The 25,292-nt window shown below is 37.6% G+C and overlaps 1 protein-coding gene across 2 annotated transcripts in view; it reads left to right on the plus strand.

The window, feature by feature from the left end:
* DROSHA (drosha ribonuclease III) overlaps positions 1–25,067 on the plus strand; it is a 71,892-nt gene extending 46,825 nt beyond the window's left edge. For both annotated transcript variants that reach the window (XM_068396297.1, XM_068396298.1), the window contains 13 exons: positions 1,112–1,171; positions 3,109–3,208; positions 5,947–6,049; positions 8,525–8,595; positions 9,730–9,774; positions 12,790–12,947; positions 13,696–13,801; positions 17,471–17,612; positions 18,585–18,667; positions 18,781–18,884; positions 20,970–21,062; positions 21,744–21,790; positions 24,703–25,067. In XM_068396297.1, the coding sequence (XP_068252398.1) occupies positions 1,112–1,171; positions 3,109–3,208; positions 5,947–6,049; positions 8,525–8,595; positions 9,730–9,774; positions 12,790–12,947; positions 13,696–13,801; positions 17,471–17,612; positions 18,585–18,667; positions 18,781–18,884; positions 20,970–21,062; positions 21,744–21,790; positions 24,703–24,833 (1,243 nt within the window). In that variant the 3' untranslated portion in view covers positions 24,834–25,067. The remainder of the gene's footprint in view (positions 1–1,111; positions 1,172–3,108; positions 3,209–5,946; positions 6,050–8,524; positions 8,596–9,729; positions 9,775–12,789; positions 12,948–13,695; positions 13,802–17,470; positions 17,613–18,584; positions 18,668–18,780; positions 18,885–20,969; positions 21,063–21,743; positions 21,791–24,702) is intronic.
* Positions 25,068–25,292: the final 225 nt, after the last annotated feature.

Raw genomic sequence — 25,292 nt, forward strand, 5'->3', positions numbered from 1 at the left:
ATTTCATCCCTCTTCAGATAATGTGAGATAAGGCTAAATTGCATTAATTCTCACAAAATAACATACAAACATAAAATCTCACTTCTGAGAGATCTGTGTTTTCTGCTGTGTTGCTACATAGAGGAGTTGTAGTGTTGCTCACACTTTATTGTTTTACACAGCAGAGGTACTTGAATTCTTTCAGCCTATAACAAAAGCTTGCTATTTCAGAGTTAGACTAACTATATAATTGTTGGGGTAGTGCAAATTACAATAAAAGCTGTCAAACACTTGAGATTAAAAAAAAAAATCCTGTGGCAATGGCCTTGATTCTCTTACAATCAGGTGTGAAGTCAAAATGGTGCAACTTATGTGCTTTAATGTGTAGAGCAGAAATTTGTGTATATTTGAAGACAAACTCACTTTCTTTTTCAGCTGCTGTGCCCTGTTATTCCTTTGTTATATAAGCAGGCAGAGAGCTTGGAGGAAAAGAAACTTTATGCCAAACAAAGGAAAATCAGGAGCAGTGACAGAAGAAAGGGAAAACACAGGAAATATAAGATTCTACTAGCTTAATTGGCATCTTTGAATGCATCTGGTGCAGCCATTTTTTCTTTCGAGCTCAAATGAAGTTACAGAAAACAGGGCTTTTAAAGGTGCTATGAAAAATGAGAGTACTTACTGCCTTATAGCTCTGCCATACCAACGAATCTGTTGCAGAGTCATCACACTCTGCAGGTGTTGATGTTAATTACATACACTTCCCTAGTTGCATGCACAAGGCTGAAGACAGGCTGTTTCAATCACCTGGTGCCCTCTGATGGACAAAGAAACCTGACCTCAGTGCCAATCAACAGTACTGTTTCCTTTCTCCATTTGTTAAGCTCTGACAATAGCTCAGAACCAAACACATGAAAATTTCAAAGGTTGTACTGTGAGCCCTGAATTTCAAGATCCATGTTGTTATTCTGTTTTGGAAAGGATTGTAAGCCAGAGAGGGTGGAGGAGGCTGCAAGAATGTCTGTCATGGCTGATTAGCAATCAACTCTGATTTGTTCTATTTTAATTGTATTGTGTGAAAAACGAGCATGTGTTACTTAGCTGATAGTAAACCTTAAAATGCCTTTTCCAGGATTAACCACAACGAGCGTTTAGAATTTCTGGGAGATGCTGTGGTGGAGTTCTTAACGAGGTAAATGGGGAATTCTTCAACAGTCCTCACCTTTGTATGTTATTGCCATACCTGTTGGGCTTAGTAAGCTTTGCAGTGTCTACTTTATGACTGTGTATGTTTGCATTCCTGCCTGATATTTAGAGCTGCACATCTGCACACAGCTCTCTTGAAAATTCATTCAGTGCTGATGATACAACAAAGAAGATTACAAAATTAAAAGGTAGAGTTTCTGTTTCATGGAGTGTAATTTTAAATTGATTGGGGTTAGAGATTATTCAGCTACAGACAAGTTGAACTTTATACCTTTTTTTAAAGGAAAGAGATTTTTCTTAGCATGCCATTTTGTCTCCACGAGTTCTTTTTCTCTAGCTGCAAGTGAAAAGCATTTATTGGTAGTATTGAATGTGTTGCAGTTCTTATATTTCCAGTTATTAGGGCTGTAGCTTGCATAATGTCTGTGTGTAAATAAAATAGTTGAGCATAAATGTAATTTATTTAGAAGTAATAATAAAAAACCATGGTTCACCAGAAATTGCTCCAGTTTTCATCTGTTTTGAGTGTTCTGAAATCAGTGAACAATACAGGGATATTATCAGTTACCTCCATTGACCTCTGTTACCTAAGTACTAGAGGCAGGCAGTTTGCACAAAATAAAGATTATAATCATTTTTTAGCTGCTTTGTTCTGTTTTTAATAGGGGAGTAGTCTTGTTTACTGTAAAGCTTCTCTTTAAGCAAATTCGTTATGAGTAACAAAACTGCCCTTATATCTCCATTCTCTACTAGCCATTAGCCTCTCAGTATTAAAAGCTATTAGTCTATAAAGGTCTCAGCTGCCCTTAAAACCCATGGCCTTTTTCTCTCATACAACAGTACAGGCTGATAAGATGGAAGGCTTGTTGATTAAAATGTCTTGCATTTTTCATTGTCATTGTTCATCAACCATCAGTTGACTTTCTGAGCTAACTTTTGTCTCAATTCAGAAAAAAACTGAGCTACTTTTCTGTTCAATAGAGCATGTAAGCACCAATTAAGTCTGAATTTTTTTTCTAATTCTCTTGACTTCAGGTCTCTGCTTTTGTGAATTATGATGCTTGATTAGATTGCCCCTAAGTTTTATAGCAATTTTTGTCCTTAAATAATCTTACATCCATCTGCACTTTTCTCCCTGTGTACTGGGTTAATAAAATATTTTAATAATTGGTGCCATCGACTGCCTTATTTGTGGGATGTTGAAAACCCTCTCTATATTAACTTCTTTCTGACATGGGTTAGATAGTCATATATGAAGATATTCACAATTGTTTATCTGTTACTCAGATTTTGTTTTGTTTCTGTTTTATGAAGTATCTTACTTGCATGGTGATAAATATCATTAAAGGCAGTTGAAAGCCTGTGATTTTTACTCATTTTTTTTTCTGTGGTATTAATCACCACACATTTGATAAATACAGACTGTTGAGTTCTGTTCTTTGGCTTCATTAGCATCTTTTAAAGTACTGTAAGAAACTTGTACAACAAATATCTTGGGTGATGGTCCATCCTGAATCAGTAGTATCATCTTAAAGCACTTCATACGCACAGCACTGAGTTTCTCAAGGCTGACGATTCCCTTGTGCTTTGTTCCTCAGGATCCTCAAGGTGTCAACCTTGCTGAACCCACTGCTGCTGACAGAAACCTTCAGATGAGGGAACTTCATGTCATTGCAGGGATTTGGAGATTATGAACTGCCCAGTAGAGAAAGAGCACTCTTCCTCCCCTGCTGACAGTGCTATCCAGTCAAATATTACTGAGCATTGTTTCAATGTTTGTTCCTTTACCTTACTTCAAGCTGAGTTGCGACCTTGGGAAGGTCGCAGTTAGGATCTGAGGGAAAGGCACTCTTCCCTGGAGGCACATGTGGTTCATCTTTAACCAAATGCTGACAGCGTCTGATTTGATTTTTGTTTTGCCAGTGTCCACTTGTACTACCTGTTTCCCACGCTGGAGGAAGGAGGATTAGCTACATACCGCACTGCCATCGTACAGAACCAACACCTGGCAATGTTGGCTAAGGTACAGTTTTATATGTCTCTGTGTTTGACACCTATAGGTAGGACGCTATTATTGTGTGGATGGTTCTTGAGGGATCTGCCTGCTTTGGCCATCAGTGTCTTTACCATGTTTTGCATACAAGATTTGGAATACAGGAACTCTTTTCAGTTTGAAAGTAGATTTTAAAGATGAAGTAGGACTTAGTGTTTTCTCCAAAGCATGTTTTTAGGAAGAGTAATTTTTGCAGGCCGAAGGTTAAGTTTTTAGGATGCTTATGTTGAAGGTGTGTCTATATTTACCTTTAAATTGCACAGGTAATGAAGCTGATAGTAGAAATTTAGTGAAGAAAAAGAAACAAACTGGTTGTTTATAAAAGGACTTCCTGATAGAATATGTAGGGAGAACACGGCAGCAGGTGGTAGAGAAAGTGGAGAAAAAATCATTTTGTCTGCTCCCTAAGCTATGCAGTCATTTTCAGATTCACTGTGAAAGAGAAATATGTTAGAAAGGCTTCTGGTGAAAATTTATATTATCTCATGGGGAAAAATGGAGATGCCTCTGATTTTTATTTAATTTAATTCTGTGAATGACAGAGCTTTTTACATTTCTACATGATACTGGGGGGCAGGAATATGATATGGAAGGTTGATTAAGTCTCTGTTGGTAGATAATTTGGTATTCCCTTATTCATACTTGATTTTGTTAGCATGTTTTTTAAAAAACAGTGAGACTTGCTGATGCAATGTATTAAGCTGTGCATGCACACACGCACTCACACATGTCCACTGTGTACTGCTGATAGTTTTCAAGTGCTCTTTTAATCTTCTCTGTTCATATTCACACAGTAATTTAAACAAGCATATTGAATCTTGAGATTTTGGCAAAAACTGCGTGATTTCTAACATGTCATCTTTTTGCTCAGTTCTCAGGAAAGGCATAGGGTAGGGAGTGAACACAATCGTTTTCCTCCAAAGCTTTCTTTAATAATTTAGATAAGCATGAATTGATTGAAATGTTTCAGATCAGGGTTTTGTTTACAAATATGGTATTGAACTGCCTGAAATTTGAATTCATGTTACTATTTTAAAACCTGCATCAGGAAAGCTCATATATCCTTAAAGCTCTGTTCACAGCCTTTATCATTGTGCATGGACAATTTTTGAAAATTTTTATTGCACCATTTTTTGAACTATTTATTTACATTAGATACAACTGTAAATATTAGTTATCTGTACATTCTTGATTTCCCAATTTACCCTTTTTTCCTCTTCCATATCTTATACGATGTTACTGGTTTCATCCCATTTAATTATTCCCTGCAGTGTCATGTTGTATTCAGTTTACTTACTCAATATAATTCTGAACTTCTGTTGTGCATGTGGAATGCTGTTTTAATTGAGGATCAAACAATAAATTTCTTTAGCTTCTAAGGGACATTGTAGCCGAAATTTAAAAAATAATCAGAAATGTGTTGTGATCAAAAAATGAGAAGCAAAACACATGCAAAAAAAAGCTGAATGCAAGCTCCGAAAATGGAGATAAGCCATTGGAGGTGGGGGAGACACACCAACACTCAAACAACACCTGTTAAAATGAACAAATGACAATGATCTGTAAGAAGTTTAAATTTGATATAAAAAAATTAATGTTCCACTTTTATGTTGATTTTAATGAGTGCTCCCCGCACTTCATAAAGTGCGATGGAACATCGTAAGTGGTAATTCCCTGTGTTCTGGAGCAGCGAATATACTCATTCATTGAAAATGGAAGACTCCTTTTCTCCAATCGAAAGGTGTCTAAACCATGCACCTCAAACAATTTAGTCTCCACTTTTACCTCTTAAATATACTCCAGGAAGATGAAGTTGAAAGTTAATGAGAAATTAGTCAGTAGAAACTTAAAGTCAGATAGAAAGAACATATTCTCATATAAACTTTTCAAGATGCACAAATCTCTTCTTTAAAAATCTCAGTAATGGTTTTGTGTCAAAAAGATTAATATCTAAAGAGAATCTAGTAGCTCCTGCCTGCATTTCTATAGCAGAATTATCATCCGTTATACAAGATCTCTGACTCACTACCTGAGATTCTGACTGGCAAGCAGAACTATGGTTCAGACAACAGATGAATGTTAATGATGCACATTTGAAAGGAAAAAGAAGGCTAGGTGGCACTGTGGATTAAAATATCAGTCTTCTGCTGCAGTGCCCAGAGGCTTTTGTTACTGCCACTTGTTGACGCTCTTAAAGGAAAAAGTCAGGTGTTCAATGGATTGTGTCTGCCAGCATTCCTGTTCCTCACTGTTCTACTTTATCTTCTTCTTGTAGGCAAAATCTTTTTCCTCAGTGTTAACTCCCCTCCCTTTGGCATTTCTGAAGGCAAATCACATGGGGGCAAACTACCAGCAACATAGCACGTTGCACCATCCAGCTGGTATCAGGCTATTTTTCTGTCACACCCTCAGCCCTCCTCTTGAACTGATTCTTAAATCTCACTAGTAATGTGTGTTGATCTGGCTTCCCTTGACAATTTGGTTTGATAATTCCTAGCTTTCCCGTTCTATCACACTCTAGTTACTTGCCTATGATAAATATGGAGTCTTCTAATTTTAGCTTGTATCTGAACTGAAACTATGGAGAAAAGCTTTAAAGTTCTCTCAAACCCAGTTGCTGCATAATAATAGTGTAATTGAACTCTAGTGACTAGAACTGGTACTATTGTTCTAAAGCCATGGTTTTAACTCTTTCCACATATCTGCAGAAGCTGGAACTAGATCGATTTATGCTTTATGCTCATGGTCCAGATCTTTGCAGGGAATCGGATCTTCGCCATGCCATGGCCAACTGCTTTGAAGCCCTAATAGGTAAAGCATATGTATGTGTGTGTGCAGACAGTTATGTTTTAATATGTCTACATGCCATGTTGACTGTGAGGGAGGAGATGTGTGTCTGTTGAGAAGTGTTAGTAACTGTAGGCAATAGTAAAGCTTCTTAAATCTTCTTCATCTCTTCCTATCTTCTGCACATATGCTGTGTGTATAACATGATGAGTGTGCAGTATTACAATGAAAATCTCATCTTCTGTATCCTACACAGTGAAGATGCACCCATTTCATACCATTATGGTGCAAGCACTTTCATCTGTCACTGCAGAACTCCACCTGTCATGTGCCACCGAGGCCTGCCACCCGTAGTGGTCTAGGGGGAGTAGTTCAGTCACTATGGCTTGGCAGGAAAAGTGCAGGCTCACTGCTTCCAGTAGTACTTGCACAGACCTGCAAAGTGTGGAGTCCTGCTTTAGGCCTGAATTTTAAACTCTGCAGCTTGCTTTCTGAATGCACCAGGCACTCCCAGCCAAGTCACCAACCTGCTTCCTCTGTGCCCTGGTAACCTCCTGTGAATTAAATGTGACATTTGCCAAGTAAATATTTTTTGGTCTTTGCATTTTCCTTACAAATAAAAAGCACGGCAATACACCATGGCTGGTGTAATAAAGCTACCAAAACTTTCTAGTTGAGAGGATGAAGGGGAGTTGTGTCAAATTTGCTGTTGGGCACTAAGATGCTGATCAGTGACTGGCTGCGCTAGTCAATAAATTTATGTTAGAGAAGAAGTCAGGACTGCCTGACCACAGTTACTGAATAAGCAAGCAGTAAGGCAGAAATCTGATCTGTTAGATCCACACAAGCTCTATTTTAAATAGCATATTTTTATAAAACTTTACTTGTTTGAATACACAAAGCAAGCTAAATCTTACTGATCTGGCTTCATATTTATCCAAATGTACTGTATATGATATTAGCTATGGGAATGGTTTAGCCCTCATCCAGGTCTTTACAAACTACACAAATTCCTAAAAGCATTTTATCCAGCTTTGAAAAATAGACCGTAGTTGGCTTAGATGTCAACAGTTCAGTGCATTCTGCCTTGGGCCAAATTGCATTTCATCTTATCGAGAAATAAGATTTGTCTTTTTAACTCTATTTTGCTTTCCATGAGTGCTTTGATCTTTAATTTAAAAATAAAAAACAAACAGAAAAGGAACACTAGATATGTATCTGTGGCTTTGTTCATATACTTCAGCTTCTGTGGGATGTAATGATAAGGACTATTTGGCAAGCACTGAGATTTGCTAGGAGAGCTGGCTTGCTGTTTAACCTTCAATACAAAGTTGTTCACAAAGTTAATTAAGCAATATGATTTTGTCAGGGCCATAGCTAAAATCTGGGAGCTTGCTAAGTGACTATAAAAGTATATGTGGGGTCTGGAGCTCTACTTGAGAACCTTTGTAAAAGTCTGGTGCTTCTTCCCTGTGATGAAAATAAAAACCAGAAGTATAAGCAGGCTGACTAGGACCTGTTCGAAATTCTGTGCTCTCATAATATGCCTCTGGCAAGACAGTCTTATAAACCCCCAAAACCGTTCTCCAAACAGTCCAAAGAAGGTAGTTGACGTAGTGAGGAATTAAAAGGAAAGAGGAGGGGAAAGACACAGCAAGGCAAACCTTGTTCTCCCTGTACGTGGGAACATCGACTCCCTTTCTTTGTGTTCTTCACATAGCTGTGTATTCCCTTTGCTTTTATACAGATGTGCTTACAAGAGCTAGTCTGAGGTTTTCAGAACCCCTCCTGTAAAGAGTATCAAAGAACAAAATACTAATACTGAATTTATAAAGTGCCTGTGCAGATACAGAGAGTATATGATACACACAAAAAATATAATATGCCTGCACAAGTTTTGCAGAGCTTGTTACTAAGGGGCATGTGGAGGGCTAGTGAGGGCTGTATATGCAGTTAAAAAAAAAAGTAGTACCATAATCTCCAGAAATTGAGAAGTGCAGAGGTGATGTTTCCAGTTCAGACCATGTATTACTACGATACTGGGGAGACATTGAGGTTTGAAATAGTCCTGACACATCATTATATGCAGAATGTAATGTTGTTGAAAGTATAGAATAAACAGTGATTATTTACTTTCTATTGAAATGTATTTCATGGCTTTCACTATCTACATATTTGGTATAGTTAGCTGATTACTGGAAACTGCTTTTAGAAATAGATTGCTTCTAGCCTGATTTGCTTAAACTTTGCATATATCATTTTCTATCACTTATTTAACTATTTCAGGTTTTTCTGTGCATTTTATGACCATTGATTTATGTTGGTGTTTAACATGCTTTGTATTTCTCAAAAAAATAGTTTTTTCTTACAGAAAACGTGGTTTTAAAAAATAAATGTATTGGAGATGACGAAGGCAGAGATCTTTGACTTTCCTGTGCTCAGTAATTTTCTAAGTACTAATGCATTATTGACCTTTGACGTATTGGTCCCCTAATGCAGGAGCTGTTTATCTAGAGGGGAGCCTAGAAGAAGCAAAACAATTATTTGGACGTTTACTCTTCAATGACAAGGTATTTATGTATTTATATGATTTGATTTCCATTTTAAAAATAACTGAAGACATGCTTTCTTGTCTGTTGTTTTACTTGAGAATCACAAATGAACAGGAATGTACTTAGTTGTACTTAGTTCCTGGAAACTGAATGTAGCATAGCGTGTTTAGAACAGCAAGCTGCACTGGTTCTGGCAAAAAATTACATCATTCCCTCAGGTGTGCTGTTTGTTGGTTGGCTTAGGTAAGGAAGGGTGGGTGGCGTGGGAAACCTGTAGACTTCCGTCAAAGTGTGCTCTAACAACAGAGGTGGGTGCTGTGGATCCAGGCGGCATGCTTTGGGGAAATGATGCACATGTAGAGCAACAATTTCTACATGTCCTCTACATGATGCACATGTACAGCAACTATTAACTATAGTTAAATCCACCCACCCCTAAAAGTTTTAAATGTATCTTTGAAAAAAAAATACAGGGGATTTCATCCAACGTTTACCCAATTGCATAATTAAAGTCTGATCTGTTCTTGCATACTCTATCTTAGATGACTGTTAGTTGCAATTTATCCCATATAGTGGCTAAGGAGAGTAAGCAGTACATACTGCTGGGACAATACACGTGGCCGTGGTGAGGGGATGAATTATACGGTATTTTCTTTCTTGAAAGTCTCTGAGTCTGTGAAATGACAAAACTTATTAGAAATAGAAGTATTTTGAAGCCTGTTGTAACTCAGTGTTTTTGTTGCTCAGTGCCTGTTGTGAAGGAAGCCTATATGAAGTAGAAAAAACTGAGTATGTTTATTGGTTTTTTTTTTTTAGTCCTTGCCTTTGGTGAAGTCAAACTTGCTACTGAGGAGTACTTGCAAATAAAGTTACTCCTGAGGCTTAAACAAATCTTTTTCTTCCTTTAACCATTTTTTATTTGGTTCAAGGATTTTTCCACCTCTCTGACACAATCTAATTGGGAGAACTACAGGCAGTTTGAACAGCAAATACACGATTTTAAGAATTAGTTTGCCAGCACTATTGAATTTGCAATAAGCAGAGTCAGCATCTGAAATAGTTCAGTATTTCAAGTAATGACATTTTATTTAGTACTGTGGAATTTGTTAAATGATTCCCTTGAGCATTAAAGACATCTCTCAATATTTGCAGGACCTGCGGGATGTATGGCTTAATTATCCACTACACCCACTCCAAGTAAGTGTATCCCTTTCTGTAATAAATTTCATAGCTCTGGTTTATCTTCAGGGATGCTTTTCCATAGGTTTCCATTGTAATGACATGTCAAAAATTGTGCTAATAAGTAGCCAAAAGAGTATATATATTTGCCTTTGTGCTTGGGTTTGGGTTTGGGGTTTGTTTTTTTTAATAAATAATGAGTGCCTGCCTCTCTGAGGATTAATCATTCACCTTTCCTTGTCTCATGTTTGATATATAACTGTGCTTATATGATAAACCTAGTGAGAGGTAACATTTTGATGGCTTCTTGTTCATCTTCTCGAAGCTGGGGGGGGAAAGGTCCAAAAACAATCTATGTACCTATTTTGTTAACCTGAAATTAAGACTGAAACCTTAATGGTAGGAAGGCACATTAGTTGAATGGAATAAGAGTGTGATTCTGATTTTTTTATTTGCATGTGTGCAATGATAGCATGGTTGTTTCAGTGATTACAGTAGCTTTAATATCAAGTAAACATTGAAATTATGAGGGTGTCCGAAGGCTAATTTATCCTCCATGTATTGGAGGATACAAGTTCACAAGCTGTTAGTTTACAAGGCTGGAAGTTGGGAGAATGGTTTTTTAGTCTTTGTCCCCTAATTGAATTCTGGGGGAGACCTAGAGCAAGTCACAGAGCCTCTCTGCACTGTAGCTCCTTGGCTTCACAGCAAACATGGTAGCATTTTCCAAGTGTGCAGGGGTGCTGCAGGAATAGCTGTATTCAAATTGTCATACAGTCAGCAAGGTTTTCAGGGTCATATGAGCATCTGAGAGGTTTCTTTTGTCCAACCAAATCTCTGATGTTTTGTGCAGTCAATTTGACTCCTTTGAAAGTTTTTATGGGCACACCCTTCCAGCAGAAGGTCACTTGAAGGCCTCCATCTGAAACGTCTCTCATATTAGTATGGATTTTGTAATGGGTACATAGATGAAATCTTCAGCAACAAATCAGTGCACGTGAAGTGCTTTTATGACCAACTATCTGTGAGTGTAAACAGAAGACAGTCTTAATGGGAAGATAAACTTTTGAGATTCTCCACCAGCTATCCTGCATGCTGACACAATCTCCCAAGAAAGTTCTTCTTACTATGAATTTCTTTCTTTTCTCTTACTTTATTTTATTTTAACCTTTTTATCTCTTCTTTCACAAAGAAGACTTGGACTGTGCTTAGAGATTGGAGACAGTCAGTGTATGCAGCTTATCATTTCTTGCTACTACCTTAACTTGTGTGATGAAAATTTATTTTCTTCCATGTCCCACAAGCCATCCTAGCTCTTGCTTGCCAGTAGGGGAAACACAGGCTGCTCAGGTGGCCTTTGGGCACAGCTAGACTGAAAAATGGCGTTTTAAAAATTATTAAAAGTCTCCGTAACAGTATGAAAAATTAGATGCCAATTATAAAATAAAGCTCTGGGTAAGATATACGGAATTGCAGGGTTGTAACCTTGTTATTGGGCAGTAATCAAGTCAGTAGAAATAGTGATAAAAAAATTAATTAGTGGTCACCTGGATAAACATGGTCTCTTTCTAAAGCAACATGTAAAGACAAGTCCTGCCTCCCAGATGAATAGGAGAATTTAGAGGAGACAAAAAAGCATGTGATGATGAAGATGATACTGTCTGCTGAGTTTCCTAAGAGGCTTTTGGAAAGGGAAAAAGGCTTTTAAAAATGTGTTCAGAAAAAAAAAAAAAGGAAGGGGGGGGGGGGGGAAAGCAACCCCAGTGAATACTGTCACTCCTTACAAGATTTGAAGGAATGGCTAAAACATAAAGAAATGGAGAACAGGAGTGAAATGACCACATCTTACAAGGGATGGAGATCACTGGCAGATTTCCCTAGGGGTCTTTGCTGAAGTACAGGCTGTTTGCATTGACAGCTTAGGGAAAAGGATGAGCAGTGAGGTGGCTGTTTGTTGACAATACCAAATTACTCAGGGTAGCAGGGACAACAGCGGGCTGAAGAATTGCAGTCTGGTTGTGAGAATGCAAGAGTGACTAACTACAGAGTAAAAAAGCAGTTGAAATTCTGTGTAGGTAAAGATAAAGGACTGTGCATGAGGAAGCAAAAAGCAGTCTCAGCTCCACATGCAGTCTAACTCCACACTGACCATTAGCACCCAAGTGTGGGATTTTGGTGCCGGGATGTGTAGTTCTATGAAAATGTCAGCTGAAAGCTCAGTAGTGTTTAAGGAAAAAGACAAATTGAATGTAATCAATTAATAGAAAAAGGACAGGCAACAAACCAAAAAATATCTCAATGCCACTTTAAAAAAACTGTGGCTATTCTTACTTTTCCTTTAGGCATCCTCATATGGATGATTCCTCCTCTAAGGCATTGCTATGCAAAAGAGATGCCCAGAGTGGCTGGAGAAAATGCTTAAGCCATTTCCCAGCTCCAGAAAGCCATTTAACAGTGTCACCACATCAAGGACATCAGACAAGAAACTGATAAGAAAAGATACTGACTCAAAGTGATAATTTTAATTTTCTTGGGTTATTGTGCCCTTTTGAATTTCATATACTAAGTATTTATTCTTGATTTTTGATATTGGAGGAAAGCAGGGAAATAGATTTGGATTTTGTCTCATCTTGACATGCTGTCAGTCTGCCAGCCCTATTCTAATAACGTTTCAATCTGTTGCTCAGTTGAAAACAATGTGATAATATTAGAAAACTCAGACACGTACAGTTGTACATGTTTTGTGAAAATAAGTAGCCTATGCTATCCGCATGTAGAGACAAGACCATATAAGCAATGTGTTATAAATGCCTCAACTGTTAAAAAAAAACATACACCAGAGCTCACATCTTCTTTTGAGTGGTAATTATCCAAGACAAAAAGCCAGAAGAAACTGATTTTCTCAGTTCAGCTGTCTACAGAACGACTTGTTCACTGTATTCTTTGCCCTTGGTTTACAGAAGGCTTGCTTTTGTTTGAGAAGTTCTGAAACAGTGTCAGTTTGTCATTGTTTGCACTTCATTTTATTTACAGCTGCAGGAGTCCAATACTGACAGGCAACTCATTGAAACCTCTCCAGTTCTTCAAAAGCTTACAGAGTTTGAGGAGGCAATTGGAGTCATCTTTACTCATGTTCGGCTTCTTGCACGTGCATTTACTCTGAGGACAGTAGGCTTTAACCATCTGACTCTGTGAGTACACAGCAAGACTCCTCATGTAGCTCTGTTGGTCCTTCTGTTAGTATCAGAGAGTGCTTTATTTGTAAACAAACGCTAGATATTATATCTGTGCTCCAGAAAAGAACAGAGCAGCTATGTTCGCAAGCCCACCTGGCTCAGTATCCTGTCTCTGACAGTAGTGGATACCTTGGGAAAGACTATAGAAAATGTTAGAGAGTCATCCTGGTGTTTCTTCTGAGATTCCTGCATCAATGATATTTGCATATCATTCCTGAGACAGTAGCAAAACTTACTTGGAGGTACATTTGGGCACAGGAAAGAAGTAAAATCATGGTCTTTGGTCCAAGTGCAACTCTTGTATTCTGTGGTGCGTAGAGCTGCCAGGCTTCATTTTAAAGCAAACGGTAGAGCCATACCAGTGGTTATCCATTCCAGGATATCACATGAGTTTAAATCCTGATTCTTTTATTTCTTGTGAATGGGCAGACCTTTTCCTCTGTTGAAGTCTGTGATCTAATAATTGTGTTTATATGTAGCTACGCTGATTCGCTTTCTCCCTGAAAGTTGGTGTTACAATAGTAATGAACTGTGTTTTCATCTCGCCTGGTTAACACTGGAAAATTGTCTTAAATGCATTTGGAAATGAGCGAGGCTCACTTTCAGATCACTCTTTGTTTTAATCTGTGTGTACATGCTGGTTTTTGTTTTTTCCTCCCTGAGTGCTTATTGATTTTTGCTGCATTGATGTCTCATTTTTCAGAGGCCACAACCAGAGGATGGAATTCCTGGGTGACTCCATAATGCAGTTGGTAGCCACAGAGTATTTATTCATACATTTCCCTGATCATCATGAAGGGCACTTAACGGTGAGACTGCCATCAATCATGCTCTCCGGGAGAGCAAGAGTGGGATGGAGACTGAAATTATGGGAGCAGCTAGTGAATTATTCTGGATTTGATTAATAAAGGAAGCCTCAGCAACCACTGCTCTTAATAAGGCTTTGTTAATTTTAAGTCATGAGCACTGCAATGAATAGGAAATGGTGATTTATGAGCCCAGTGCAATAATTTTTGTTCTGTCTGTGAAATGGATCAATAATTTTAAGGATGTCAGTGATGAAACTGGGAGATAAGAATAGTTCTTTTTTAAAGATGGGTGTCTTAAACCATTTATTTAAATAGGCACATCACATGACTTTTTTTGTTCATGACTTCTAGTCTGTTGAGCTTGCAACCAGGCAGGGTTATGTTTCCTGATATGTTTTTAAAATCTATTTTAGTCTGATTTTCCTGTTGTCTTCAGTCTGGAACCCCTGTGGTAGCTTTTGAATTTAATTTCACTATTGTTATAGTCATCTGTTGTTGATTACTGTAGCCTTTCAGCCTCTCTTATCTGGGCTCTGAACAACCCAATTTGGGGGTATTTCAGCAATTTACAGTACTTTAAACGCAGTGTAGTAGTATGTGTAGTTTTTTCCTGATTGATTCATTTAGTACTGCAGCTAGAGAGCTGTGGTTTTATTTGTGAGGAAGAAATTTTCTTAGGCTTACTAAATTTTTCTTAGTTTTCAAGTCTTGACTAGAATAAAAAAGCAATGCATGTGTCAGGAATATGAGTCGAGTCTTCTAGTTAAAATTAGGAAGTAGCACTGTAGGTTTCTTAGCTACTTGGAGCGGTTTTCTGAAATCTATAAAGGGATGGCAATGCTAAGTCTCTAGCAGGCAGTGTGTTTTCAAGAATATACTTCTTGGGTCTTTTGGGCTAAAGCTGTTTACAAGAAAAAAAGTACATGCTCTGACTGAAAGTAATTTTCATTTTCTTCACCAGTTCTTCAGTTTCAATTACATTTGTATGGATTCTTCTGCACCATTCAGGAGACAGAGTAGATAAAGCCTGAACTTTTGAAGGAAAAGTTAAAAGGGGAAGAGCCTTGTCGTATTAATTCTTCAGAGAAACAAAAACATAAGGCACAGAAATCTGAGACTGGTGGATTTTTTTTGCTTTGTAGGTGACTTTTAAGAATGTAGGTATCAGTGTTGTTATAGTAAGATAAATCTTTCAACAGCTATTTGGCAGGAAGGATATGAAGTATTGCTATTAATGGATGTAAATACTCAGAACAATAATCAGAAAGTCTCTGTGTTGCTTAATTTAATGATTAGTGAGTTGGCAAGTAGAACAAGTTGCACAGTCCAAGTTTCTAGGGGAAACTACAAAGTTAGAGTGGAATGAATGCTGAAAACACATTAAGATACAGAGAAGTAGGCAGTGCCTAGAATAAAATTTCAACTCTGAGGATGCACATACAGTGAAAAAGAAAATTGTCTTAGACTGTTTTTAAATTTGAGGACAAATGAAATGAGACGTATGAGAAAGGAGACTTGATAACGTGGGATCTGAAGAGAAACAGCAAACACTGAGCTGTTTCTCCTGTTATCTAGGAACATACTTCCCTTTGAAGTAATAATGGAACATCAGCTGGATGATGTCTATAGTGTTGAAGACAATTCTGGTCAAGGATAGGAAGATTCCACGTGAGTGGCAATTCAGTGGCTTCCCAGTGTGTAGTGATTACATGTGAAGAGATGTCTGTAAATTAACTACATTTAAGAAAAAGAAAGGAGAACATAGTCTTGTCTACATACCTTGAGGTAGCCAAGTGATCTGCCAAAAAAGAGGATGAAATTTTGTTGGCTGTTGGAAGATACAGCTTCTCCAGTACTGGCTAATGCTACAGTCATGGGTAGTAGTATGCTGTGTGAAGATGGAAGAATAAAAAAAAAATTGCTTTGTAATTAGAGTTAATCTCCAGTTGAGCGTCCATCACTCACACATTTCAGCATCTGCAGTGATGCGGGCTGTGTGTTGCCAGAGTGGAGACTAGCACTAAAAAAGGTTGCTGGGAAGGCACAGGTGCCGTGTCTTCCCTGTATCATTAAGGGAAATTGAGTTTCTTGCTACATCACACTTGTAGAGGAGGCAAATTCTGATATAGAGCAAGTTGATAACCACAGTGCTAGAAGGATAACTGGGTTTTTTTCCATCGCTAATTCACTGTGTAGTGTATATATTGCTCTTTGTTTTATGATACTACTAGTCATGATTATGGGTCCCATCAAAATAAATACTCTGCAAACACACCAAGAGATCCTTCTTCTCCCATTACAAGAAACAGTTTTCTGTCACGTGATGCTGCACTTCTGTCACACAGGTTGCATATCATACTTAAGATTTTGTTGGGGAAAGTATTGTTTATTTATCTTAAGGATGTAAAAAGGAAGAATTTTGGAAAGGAACAAGTAGAAGATGAGTTTAAGCAGAGGTTAGGGAGGCAGATAATAATCCTATCTGCAGTCTGCCTTGTTTATGAAGATCAAGTTGTGAGTATCTGCTTCATACATCATTGCCAAACAAATTATGAACATACTGTTCTTTATTTATCTGTTGTCAGAGATGAAGTATCAAGTGCAGCAAATAAATCTTGATTTTCATAAGCTTAGTTGACATGCTGGAGCCAAGTAGCATATAACTTGGATCTAATAAGCTGAGCAAATGTGACATGGAAGACAAAGAGAGAAAAAATGTATATGCAGCTTCTCAACTCTAGATTGTATACCAACAGTGGAAAAGAGACATTCTTTCCACCCCCACCTCCCATAATATCCCTAACTTCCTAAATTAATACTGTTTCATTTAAAGCAAAAAAGCAAACAAACAGGAAAAAAAGCTCACCTTAACCGGGGGTTCAGAAAACTGTATGAAACCCTAAAATTCCGAAAGACTCCTTTAATCTGTATGTGATTGTATCTTTAGCAGAGCTCTGTGTTTATTTAAGCAATCTGCCTGGAACCCAGGGTTAAGCACTTCAGGGAACTCTGCTGAACCTTAGAGCAGGATCTTTGTCAGGGATGCATCAGCTCAGCTATGTTGCCTTCAGTAGAGCAAACAGTACATACAGGCTATCCAGCTATTCATTTTCTTCTCTGGCCAAATGAATGGAGCAGCTTCCTCATCTGCTTGTTCTGAAACACTAGACTGTCTTGCTTTAATTGTTGCATTTGTTTTAATTACTGCCTATTTTTTTCTTATTTGGTGGACACTGGGGACTGCTGTATAGATCCAGAATATTGTATGTTTATACTTTATGTGGAAAAATGTATATAACTGTGTATTACTTAAACTAGAAAAATGCAGATTAGCTGAAAAAATACAGGACTGATGAAGAGATGGTATATGATTGCAAAGAAGCTCACAAATAAGCATTTTAAATGAAAGACATATCTACAGATGTAATGTGTCCATAGAATAAATAAAATTTGGTGAGAAGAATTGAAACAAGGAAAAATCAGCAGCAGAAATAATGAGGGTGTGTGTTGGTGTAAATCGTTTGAGGTGTGCTGAAACGGAATGTTGATAAACTGAGAGAAGTGAGAGGCTACAAGGATAAAAGTAACTTTTTTTCCCCAGCTCTCCCTACTTTTTATAGTTTGGCATTGCTAATTGTTACCATTGAGTGGCACTTCTTTCTGTTGCAGCTGTTGAGAAGTTCTTTGGTGAACAACAGGACACAGGCCAAGGTGGCAGAAGAGCTGGGTATGCAAGAATTTGCCATCACTAATGACAAGACAAAAAGACCTGTAGCTCTTCGAACTAAGACTTTGGCTGATCTCTTGGAATGTGAGTTAATTTGGTTATAATAGCTTAGTACTTATGCAACTTCTTTTTCCTAAGGGCTTGTTTAAGAAAGCCATTAGAAATCTCCCACATCACTATTAAAAATGTATGTTCAGGTTTTCAAATTAATTATGCCTATACCTCTGAAAGCCAGAGTTTTGAATGCTAGCCTAGATTTTTGAAGTCTGTATGAAAGCATGAAGGAGGCATAATTGCAAATACAAAGTTGTAGGCTTAGAAATTGAGGGGTCATGATGACCAGGTCAAAAGCATGTCTAGAAAGGCAAAGCTTGTAACCAGAGTTGAGCTATTTAACAGTAGTTTCAATGTTTCATTAATATGTTCTTGTCACTGTAGGAAGATAAAGTAGTTCCTTCAGCAGGTGAATATTTCTGTGGTTTATTTGACTGCATTTTAGGAGTTTCAAAATAGTCATTCCACAAGAGGGAAAGCTACATGGAAATTAAATTATTTTTAGTCCATTTATGAAAGTTTGTTATACCTTCTTTCCAAAGAAAGTGGAAGCAGTGATAAATATTCTGCAAAGAAAGTTAATCTGTATCTTATGTATTTTGATATATTTTGTGAGCCATTCAGACCCCTGGGCTTTTTCCAGATCCTCTAAGCAAATGGAAATAGCACACAAACAGGAGTGATTTATATCTAAAACTTTTTTACAGTAATCACGGTAGTGATTTATTTGTAAGTATCCTTGGTCTCCTGGTTAAAATGTGAGATTAGGAGCTGAGTGTTGTTTATAGCTCTTTAAATAACTGAGTGGATTTGGGTAAGTCACTTAATCTCTTGGTCAACTTTATTTTTTCCTGTGTATGCAGGATAATAATACCCTCATCAGATCACTGCTGTGAAATGTAATTGCATATGGCTTTAGAGTAGTCAGAGATACTTGTTTCTAAAAGCACAAGCCATTAACTTTCTCCTTGGATGAGTGACAGTACCTTTCTCCCCCCGCAGCCTTTATTGCTGCCCTGTACATTGATAAAGATTTGGAATATGTTCACACTTTCATGAATGTCTGCTTTTTTCCACGGCTAAAGGTAAGATCAATCACTTTCCTACTTTCCTGCCACTATGTTTTAACATGTTATTGCATTTGGGACTCTTACCACAATCTCTCAAACATAAAAGCATCTTTATGAACTTCTTACAGGAGTTTATTTTAAATCAAGATTGGAATGATCCTAAATCTCAGCTTCAACAGTGCTGCTTGACTCTCAGGACAGAAGGAAAGGAACCAGACATTCCTCTTTACAAGTAAGAAATGGCATCTTATGGATACAAGCTAATTTTCTGTCTTTCTTATATATGGAGGAAGATGTGATCAGTCACCCTACATTTTTCCCAGTTTGGTTTTATTGTAGTTATCCAAGGCCTCCAGTCTTTCTTTGTCTGAAGATGGAAAATGTTGAAGCAAAGTTTTCCAAGCTTTAGGTGTTTTAAGTCATTACAAGGAAGAATGAGTAAGCATTTTACCTTGTACAGTTGCAAGGGAAAAATGTAATTTTTATGTTCAAATGGAGAATTTCATTGGCATCATTCTATATTTGTTCTTGTTTTAATGTAAGGAATGGCAGTATTTTAAATGAAATGAATGGAACAATGGCTGTTTGGGTATGAAGTCAAGATACCTCCATTCTATTTTCAGTCATAGTATGAAGTTTCTCTACACTCTGCATACTTATGCAAACATAATAAATGCCTTGTGTTACACATCTTGATTGTAGGCTCTGTTTCTAATCCACAAAGTCAGTCACTGAAGGGCAACACAAGTTTTGGACATTTTCGCTGTGCAATTCAGCCAATATGTGTCCTCCTGTTTAGTAATAGAAGAGGTTCAGGGTAATGAACCTCTTAACTTGTACACCTCAGTTAGATACCTGAAGCTGGATGGGATGGATCTCCCTTCTCTCAGTTGTAAAATAGCATGATAGCTGCTTCAAAGAGGCAATAATAAACTTAAGATTGTATATTGCCTCTGTATCCATTCAGTTAATGTAGGAATGGGTGCAATGTTAGCCCCCAAAAGAAGAGATAAAAGCTATGAAAGTTCAAGGCCTGTGTTGTTGGGATTATTATATCAAAAACATATCAAGAATGGAAGTCTAAGGACATTTCTCACTGAAGTAAAGTTTTACTCTCTTTACTGAAGTAAAGTTTTCAATGAAATGTAGCAGTTCAGTTGTAGTGACAAACAGTGCACTTTAGAAATATGATCGCTTTAATGCTGCAACTGATACTTTTCAAATCTGACTCCTCATTGTCTCTGTATGAGAGCTCACAGCTTTGTCTTGCATGAGGGAGATGAATACAAAAGAGACAATTCCTGATTCTTGTAAAACCCACTGAGTACCAAGTGCCAAATGTTTGTTTTGTTTTGCTGTGATGATGAATTGATTTTTATAGTACAGCTTAGAGCTAGTAATATGCTGTTATCTTTTTATTATCTTGTTAAATTCCTTTTCTTGGGGTTATCTGTTTCTACTGACTGCAGTCAGTAGTATTGCTTTTAAATTTGGAGTGGGTTTTATTTGCTCTTGTCACAGCACACAGATACAGAGTATTATAGTTAGATACTTTAAAAATTGATGTGAAATTGGTGCCTCTTCCAAAAAGAAACAAGGTAGTGGACAGAACTCGAGCTGACAGTGGGGAGAGATTTGGGACAGCAGGAAGAAACATCAGAAGAAGCAAATCTTTGCATGTCTAGAGAATTATTTTTTTTCCCCTTTAGATGGTTGGTGATGCATTTCCTAGACTTCAACTCAAATGAATAGTTTGGTTTGCAATAAACTGTAACTTTTCAAAGCTGATGGAAAATTTCTTTGTACTGTGATAATTCAGCATGTAGAGAGCTACCGTGTCCAATATAAAGTCCTTTTAAAACCTTGCTAGCTGCGAAACTCTCGGGGACTAAAATTTTAGTGCACACATAATCATATTGGTGTGATTGTTTGCAATTGCACAGCCATGCACAATTTATATGACTTTCTTTTCAAGTATTTTCACAGTGTTTAAGCACTTTGTGTTATAGTTTCCATTTTTGCTTATAGGTTAAAGTTTTAATTTTCATATGGTGCTCCTGAGAGAACCTGGATGAATAAACATAACCAATATATACAAGGTGCATTTTATGTAAATTTCTCCTTTTTATTGTGCACCATCCTGGTAATCTCTGGCTTAATATGATTTATACAGGCATCTTTCAACCCTTGCTCCATGCTTTGCACTAATTCCACTTTATGTGTTGACCAGACTGAAAGCTTGGTGATGTATGTGCCCCAAACAGATTCTGGTTTTTAATACTTCCCGTTTGAATAAATCATATCTTTCTTATTTCAGGACTTTGCAGACAGTGGGACCATCTCATGCCAGGACATACACAGTAGCTGTTTACTTCAAAGGGGAAAGAATAGGATGTGGTAAAGGCCCAAGGTATAGTGACAAATTAATCGCGTGGTGTTAAAGTTTGACTGTGGCAGTGTCCAAAATGACTAGCCATGGAGATAGACCAATTTGTTGTTGGCCTTGGAAGAGGAAAGCTATTGAGCCTTCTTCAAGCTATTCTGAGTTTCTGCCTTGTGACTATATCTTTGACTTTGCTACTGGATTACTGTCCAACTTAAGTTGGCGAGTTAAGGGTGCAAGGTGCTCTTTTTTTTTTTTTTTTTCTTATGTTATTACTTCTAGGCATTTTGGAATGGTTTCTAAGGTTGCAAAGACTTCAACCATGAATTCCAAAGACCTTATCTTATTTTCTGCTACCAGATCTGGTGGTGGTTACAAAAGTATCGTTGGTTTTATAGCATTCACACCTCTGTGATTTTGTTCCTTTTTTTCTCTCAAGTAAAAGCAAATGCTTCAGTGAAGGATGGACTAGAATATTCTATTAGTGTTATTGATCTAAGTTTAAAAATACTCTACTGGAGCTGTAGTGCTGTTGCTCACATATTTATGGAAAGGTTGATATGTCATACACTCTGGGAATTACTAGCTACTGGTTATCCAAAGAGTTGTATTACAAAAGGAGCAGCTAGTGTTCCACTTTGTCAGAAACTTTAGTTTATTCTGTACAACTTAGATCTCATGTAACATGTTTCTGTTTGGCTTTCACAGTATTCAGCAAGCGGAAATGGGAGCTGCTATGGACGCACTTGAAAAATGTAAGTTATTTGGGCAACAAAGAAAATAATTTATAGTTTACATCCTTGGTCTTTACTGAGGTGAGGTGCAGGCTTTTTGGGGGATGAGATTTGAACAGAACCTATATGCTGAATGCGGTCAGCTTCTAAACAGCAGCTTTTCCTTTTAGTACTTCCAAGACAATTTTGTAACAGGTGAAGTTAATGATACCAACAGGTATTTTTTAAAGGGAGTTGATCAGCTACAGATGTTGCAACATAGAGGGAACCCTGTGCAGTGAAGTCTCATTGAGATTTTCCATGCTTAAATATGCAGTGAGATAAGACTGCTTAGTCTCTGACAGTGTGGTTGTCTCATTCTTTAATTTAGGTGAGGAGGAAAACTACTTTTCAGTTGCCAATTTAGAAAATAAAATTTCATCTCAGATTATACAGTAGACTAGGTTAAAATCTAACAGGCAGACTCCCAGACAACGTAAGTCAGTATTTATCTGTTAAGAATGGCTTATATCAGCTGAGGATCCAGTGATCTGTGTATGCATCTCTCAGAATTATGCACAGGATAGACAGCATGGGAGCAATCCTTCATTGCACTGGAGTCTCAGATATGAAAGGAGGGAGTGTACGCAAGTTCCTATGCAAAAGAACTTCGGTCAGTTGAGTTAAAGTGCCAGGTGTGGGCATACTGTAAGCAAATAGATTACAAGTATTTTGTGCAGCAGAAGCTGTCTGTTCAGAAGAACATGAGGTAGTACATTTTTTGCATTTGATTCAAAGGAAAGACATGCAGTTCCTCAGATGCCAAAGGTTTTTAATCTGTTATCTCTGCATCTGGAAATCCCAGGGCTTAAAAATCTCAGAAGACAATGAATCCTTGTAGTTCGGGGTTTTTTTTTATGTCCATCTGCTAGGCATATACTTCTCACCACCAGTAAATTTGACAAGTAGAAAAATGTAACTTCCCTCCTCCGCTGAATATCTGCAAAATGTTACTGAAGTTTCCTTTAAGTATTTTGTCTTCTGACAGTATCACCACTCAGAGAGCTGTGAGCTTCATCTCCTACCAGTCCAAGGACTTCACAGGTCTTTTCTGACATATGTATTTGTTTGAATACCATAGACCTCTAGAGGTCTCTACTCCAACCACCCCTCAAAACAGAGCCAACTTTCAAGTTAGGTCATGTTTCTCAATGCCTTGCCTGTCAAGTTTTGACTGTCTTTAGGGATGGAGGCTCCACAGCCCCTACGGGCACCTTTTTTAATGCGTAAGTAGTTAACTTCAAGTAGTAGTAGTTTTCATGTGCCTGTTTGTATATATAATAGCCATGATGAGCTTATTACATAAATTGCCTTGTCAACATCTTAAATGGATCATAAACAAACAGGTTTCTATCAAGCTGAGTTCTTCAGAGTTCTTAAAGAATCACATTACAGGCACAGTGCTGAAAATCCGATTTTCATTTTATGGTGCACATGAGCAACAAAATATCCCAGAACTCCATTAAACAAAGCACTAGTGTTTTTAAAAACAGCAGCAATTTAAAAACAATTTTCTTTTGTTTAGATTGCTTTCTGGTTTAAATATACCTTCGTATGCCTGAGTTGTAAATAACTGATGAATAAACTTTTTATTCCTGTAGTATATAATAAACGGCACAAATTTCACCAGCCAATAAAACAAAGCAGTAGAAAGTCATTCTACTCTACCACAAACTCCTGCAGATTATGTGGCTTCTGCACCGTGTTCTCTAGCTGAACAAATCTGTTCTGCCTGGACCCAGAAAGAGGAGGAAAACGCTTGGTGCCAAGGGCCTCCTCCCTGAGGAGCCTCAGCTGAATTCTCTCTTGGTAGCCAAGTAGAGAGAGAGCAGTCCTTTGCTGAGACATCTCCCAAATTTGTTTATGGCTTTATAGGTCAGTATAGTAACCTTTTGTGTCCATCTCAGACAGAGATAGGTAGCCAGTGCTGATCCCAGAGCTCTGTGTGATCCCAGCAGGATTTACCGCCAACTGCAGGCTGCCATGTACTCTACCACCTCTTCGTTTTCTGACCGGCTGGATGGTGCAGGTCTCTGCAGCACAGAGAGGCAGACCAGGTCAGCAGAAACCTGGTCATGCAGAAAACGTCATATGCTGTCATCTGTGCACTAAATTAAGAGCAATTCTGATCAATTATACAAGCTGGTTTTACAGCCTCAGTTCTAACTGGTGTACATACGTACCAGCCAATGGACAAATGTCTGAAATCAGAAGCATCCATCCCCCTAGCTATTTCTCCATCACCTCAGCCTTGTCTAGTCTGTTTTAGCCGGTCTTCACTCATCTGTGCTTTTAGACTACACTAAGGCTGTATTTTGGTACATAGCCAAGCATTAACTTCTTCAGGAACAGATTTTACTGCATTCTATTTTGCTACACTATTACTTTCCCATTAGGAACCCTGCCATAATGTGGGGAATCTAGTGGATTCTGTGTGGTCTAAAATAATAATAATAATGGAAGCATCTATACAATGCTTGGAACCAGTGGCTCATACTTTTTTGAGTGAGAACAAGACAAAAAACCCTGACAGCATTGACAGTCTCACATTCGTTTTTCACTGTCGACCGCCTGTTGCTAAGGGAACAGAATGTAAAATCCAGGTAATACCTGGCCACGTTGCTATACCAGGATTTTGTATTTTATTTTTGTGAGTGTATTAGATTTGGCAGTGCTTTGTATCAGGGGAAACAGATGTGGAAATCATAAAGAAACTCAAGTCTTATGACACACAGCATGGTTTACTATGGATTATTAGAAATAAATGAGTAAAAATGGTAATAACATTATTCCCCCCTACCCTTAATCTCATCAAAGTTTAAAAAAAAATAAGAGCTGAGGCTTTCTGTGTTACCAGTTTGTTTATTAATGTAAAATATTTCTCCTTGTGTCAGATAACTTTCCCCAGATGGCCCATCAGAAACGGTTCATTGAACGGAAGTACAGACAAGAGTTGAAAGAAATGAGGTGGGAAAGAGAGCATCAAGAGAGAGAGACAGATGAGACTGAAGAAGCAAGGAAATAAAAGGAGGGCACAGAAGCAGTGGCATATTTACTTACTTAATAACTCTGACTGTGGACTATGGAGACCTAGCCTAGTTTCTTGCACATGATGAATGAAGAGTGCCTGTTGATATCAAATAGAAAATCATAATATCTTCTTAAAAAAATATGTGTATATATAGTATTTCTTTAGTTTGGTTTTAAGTTTGGCTTTTTAATGAGATTTGTTTTTAAATCCTTTTAATTTTATGAAAAGTTGTGGGATTATTTTTATTATTTTTACTGTCTTGTATGAAGTAATAAAGTATTAATATCAAAAGCCTGTAGGAGGAAAAGCTGTTTAACAATTGTCTCCTATGTCCAAATGCTGTTTTGTCAGTGCCCAGCAAAGTAATTGCATGAACTCTGCTGTGGAGGAGGAAAGTACTATGAGAAACTAATTCAGCAGAGCACTTAAGCATGTACCTAACAAGTTTTGCAG

The sequence above is a fragment of the Nyctibius grandis genome, chromosome 3 (genome assembly GCF_013368605.1).
Source record: "Nyctibius grandis isolate bNycGra1 chromosome 3, bNycGra1.pri, whole genome shotgun sequence".
Classification (NCBI taxonomy): domain Eukaryota; kingdom Metazoa; phylum Chordata; class Aves; order Nyctibiiformes; family Nyctibiidae; genus Nyctibius; species Nyctibius grandis.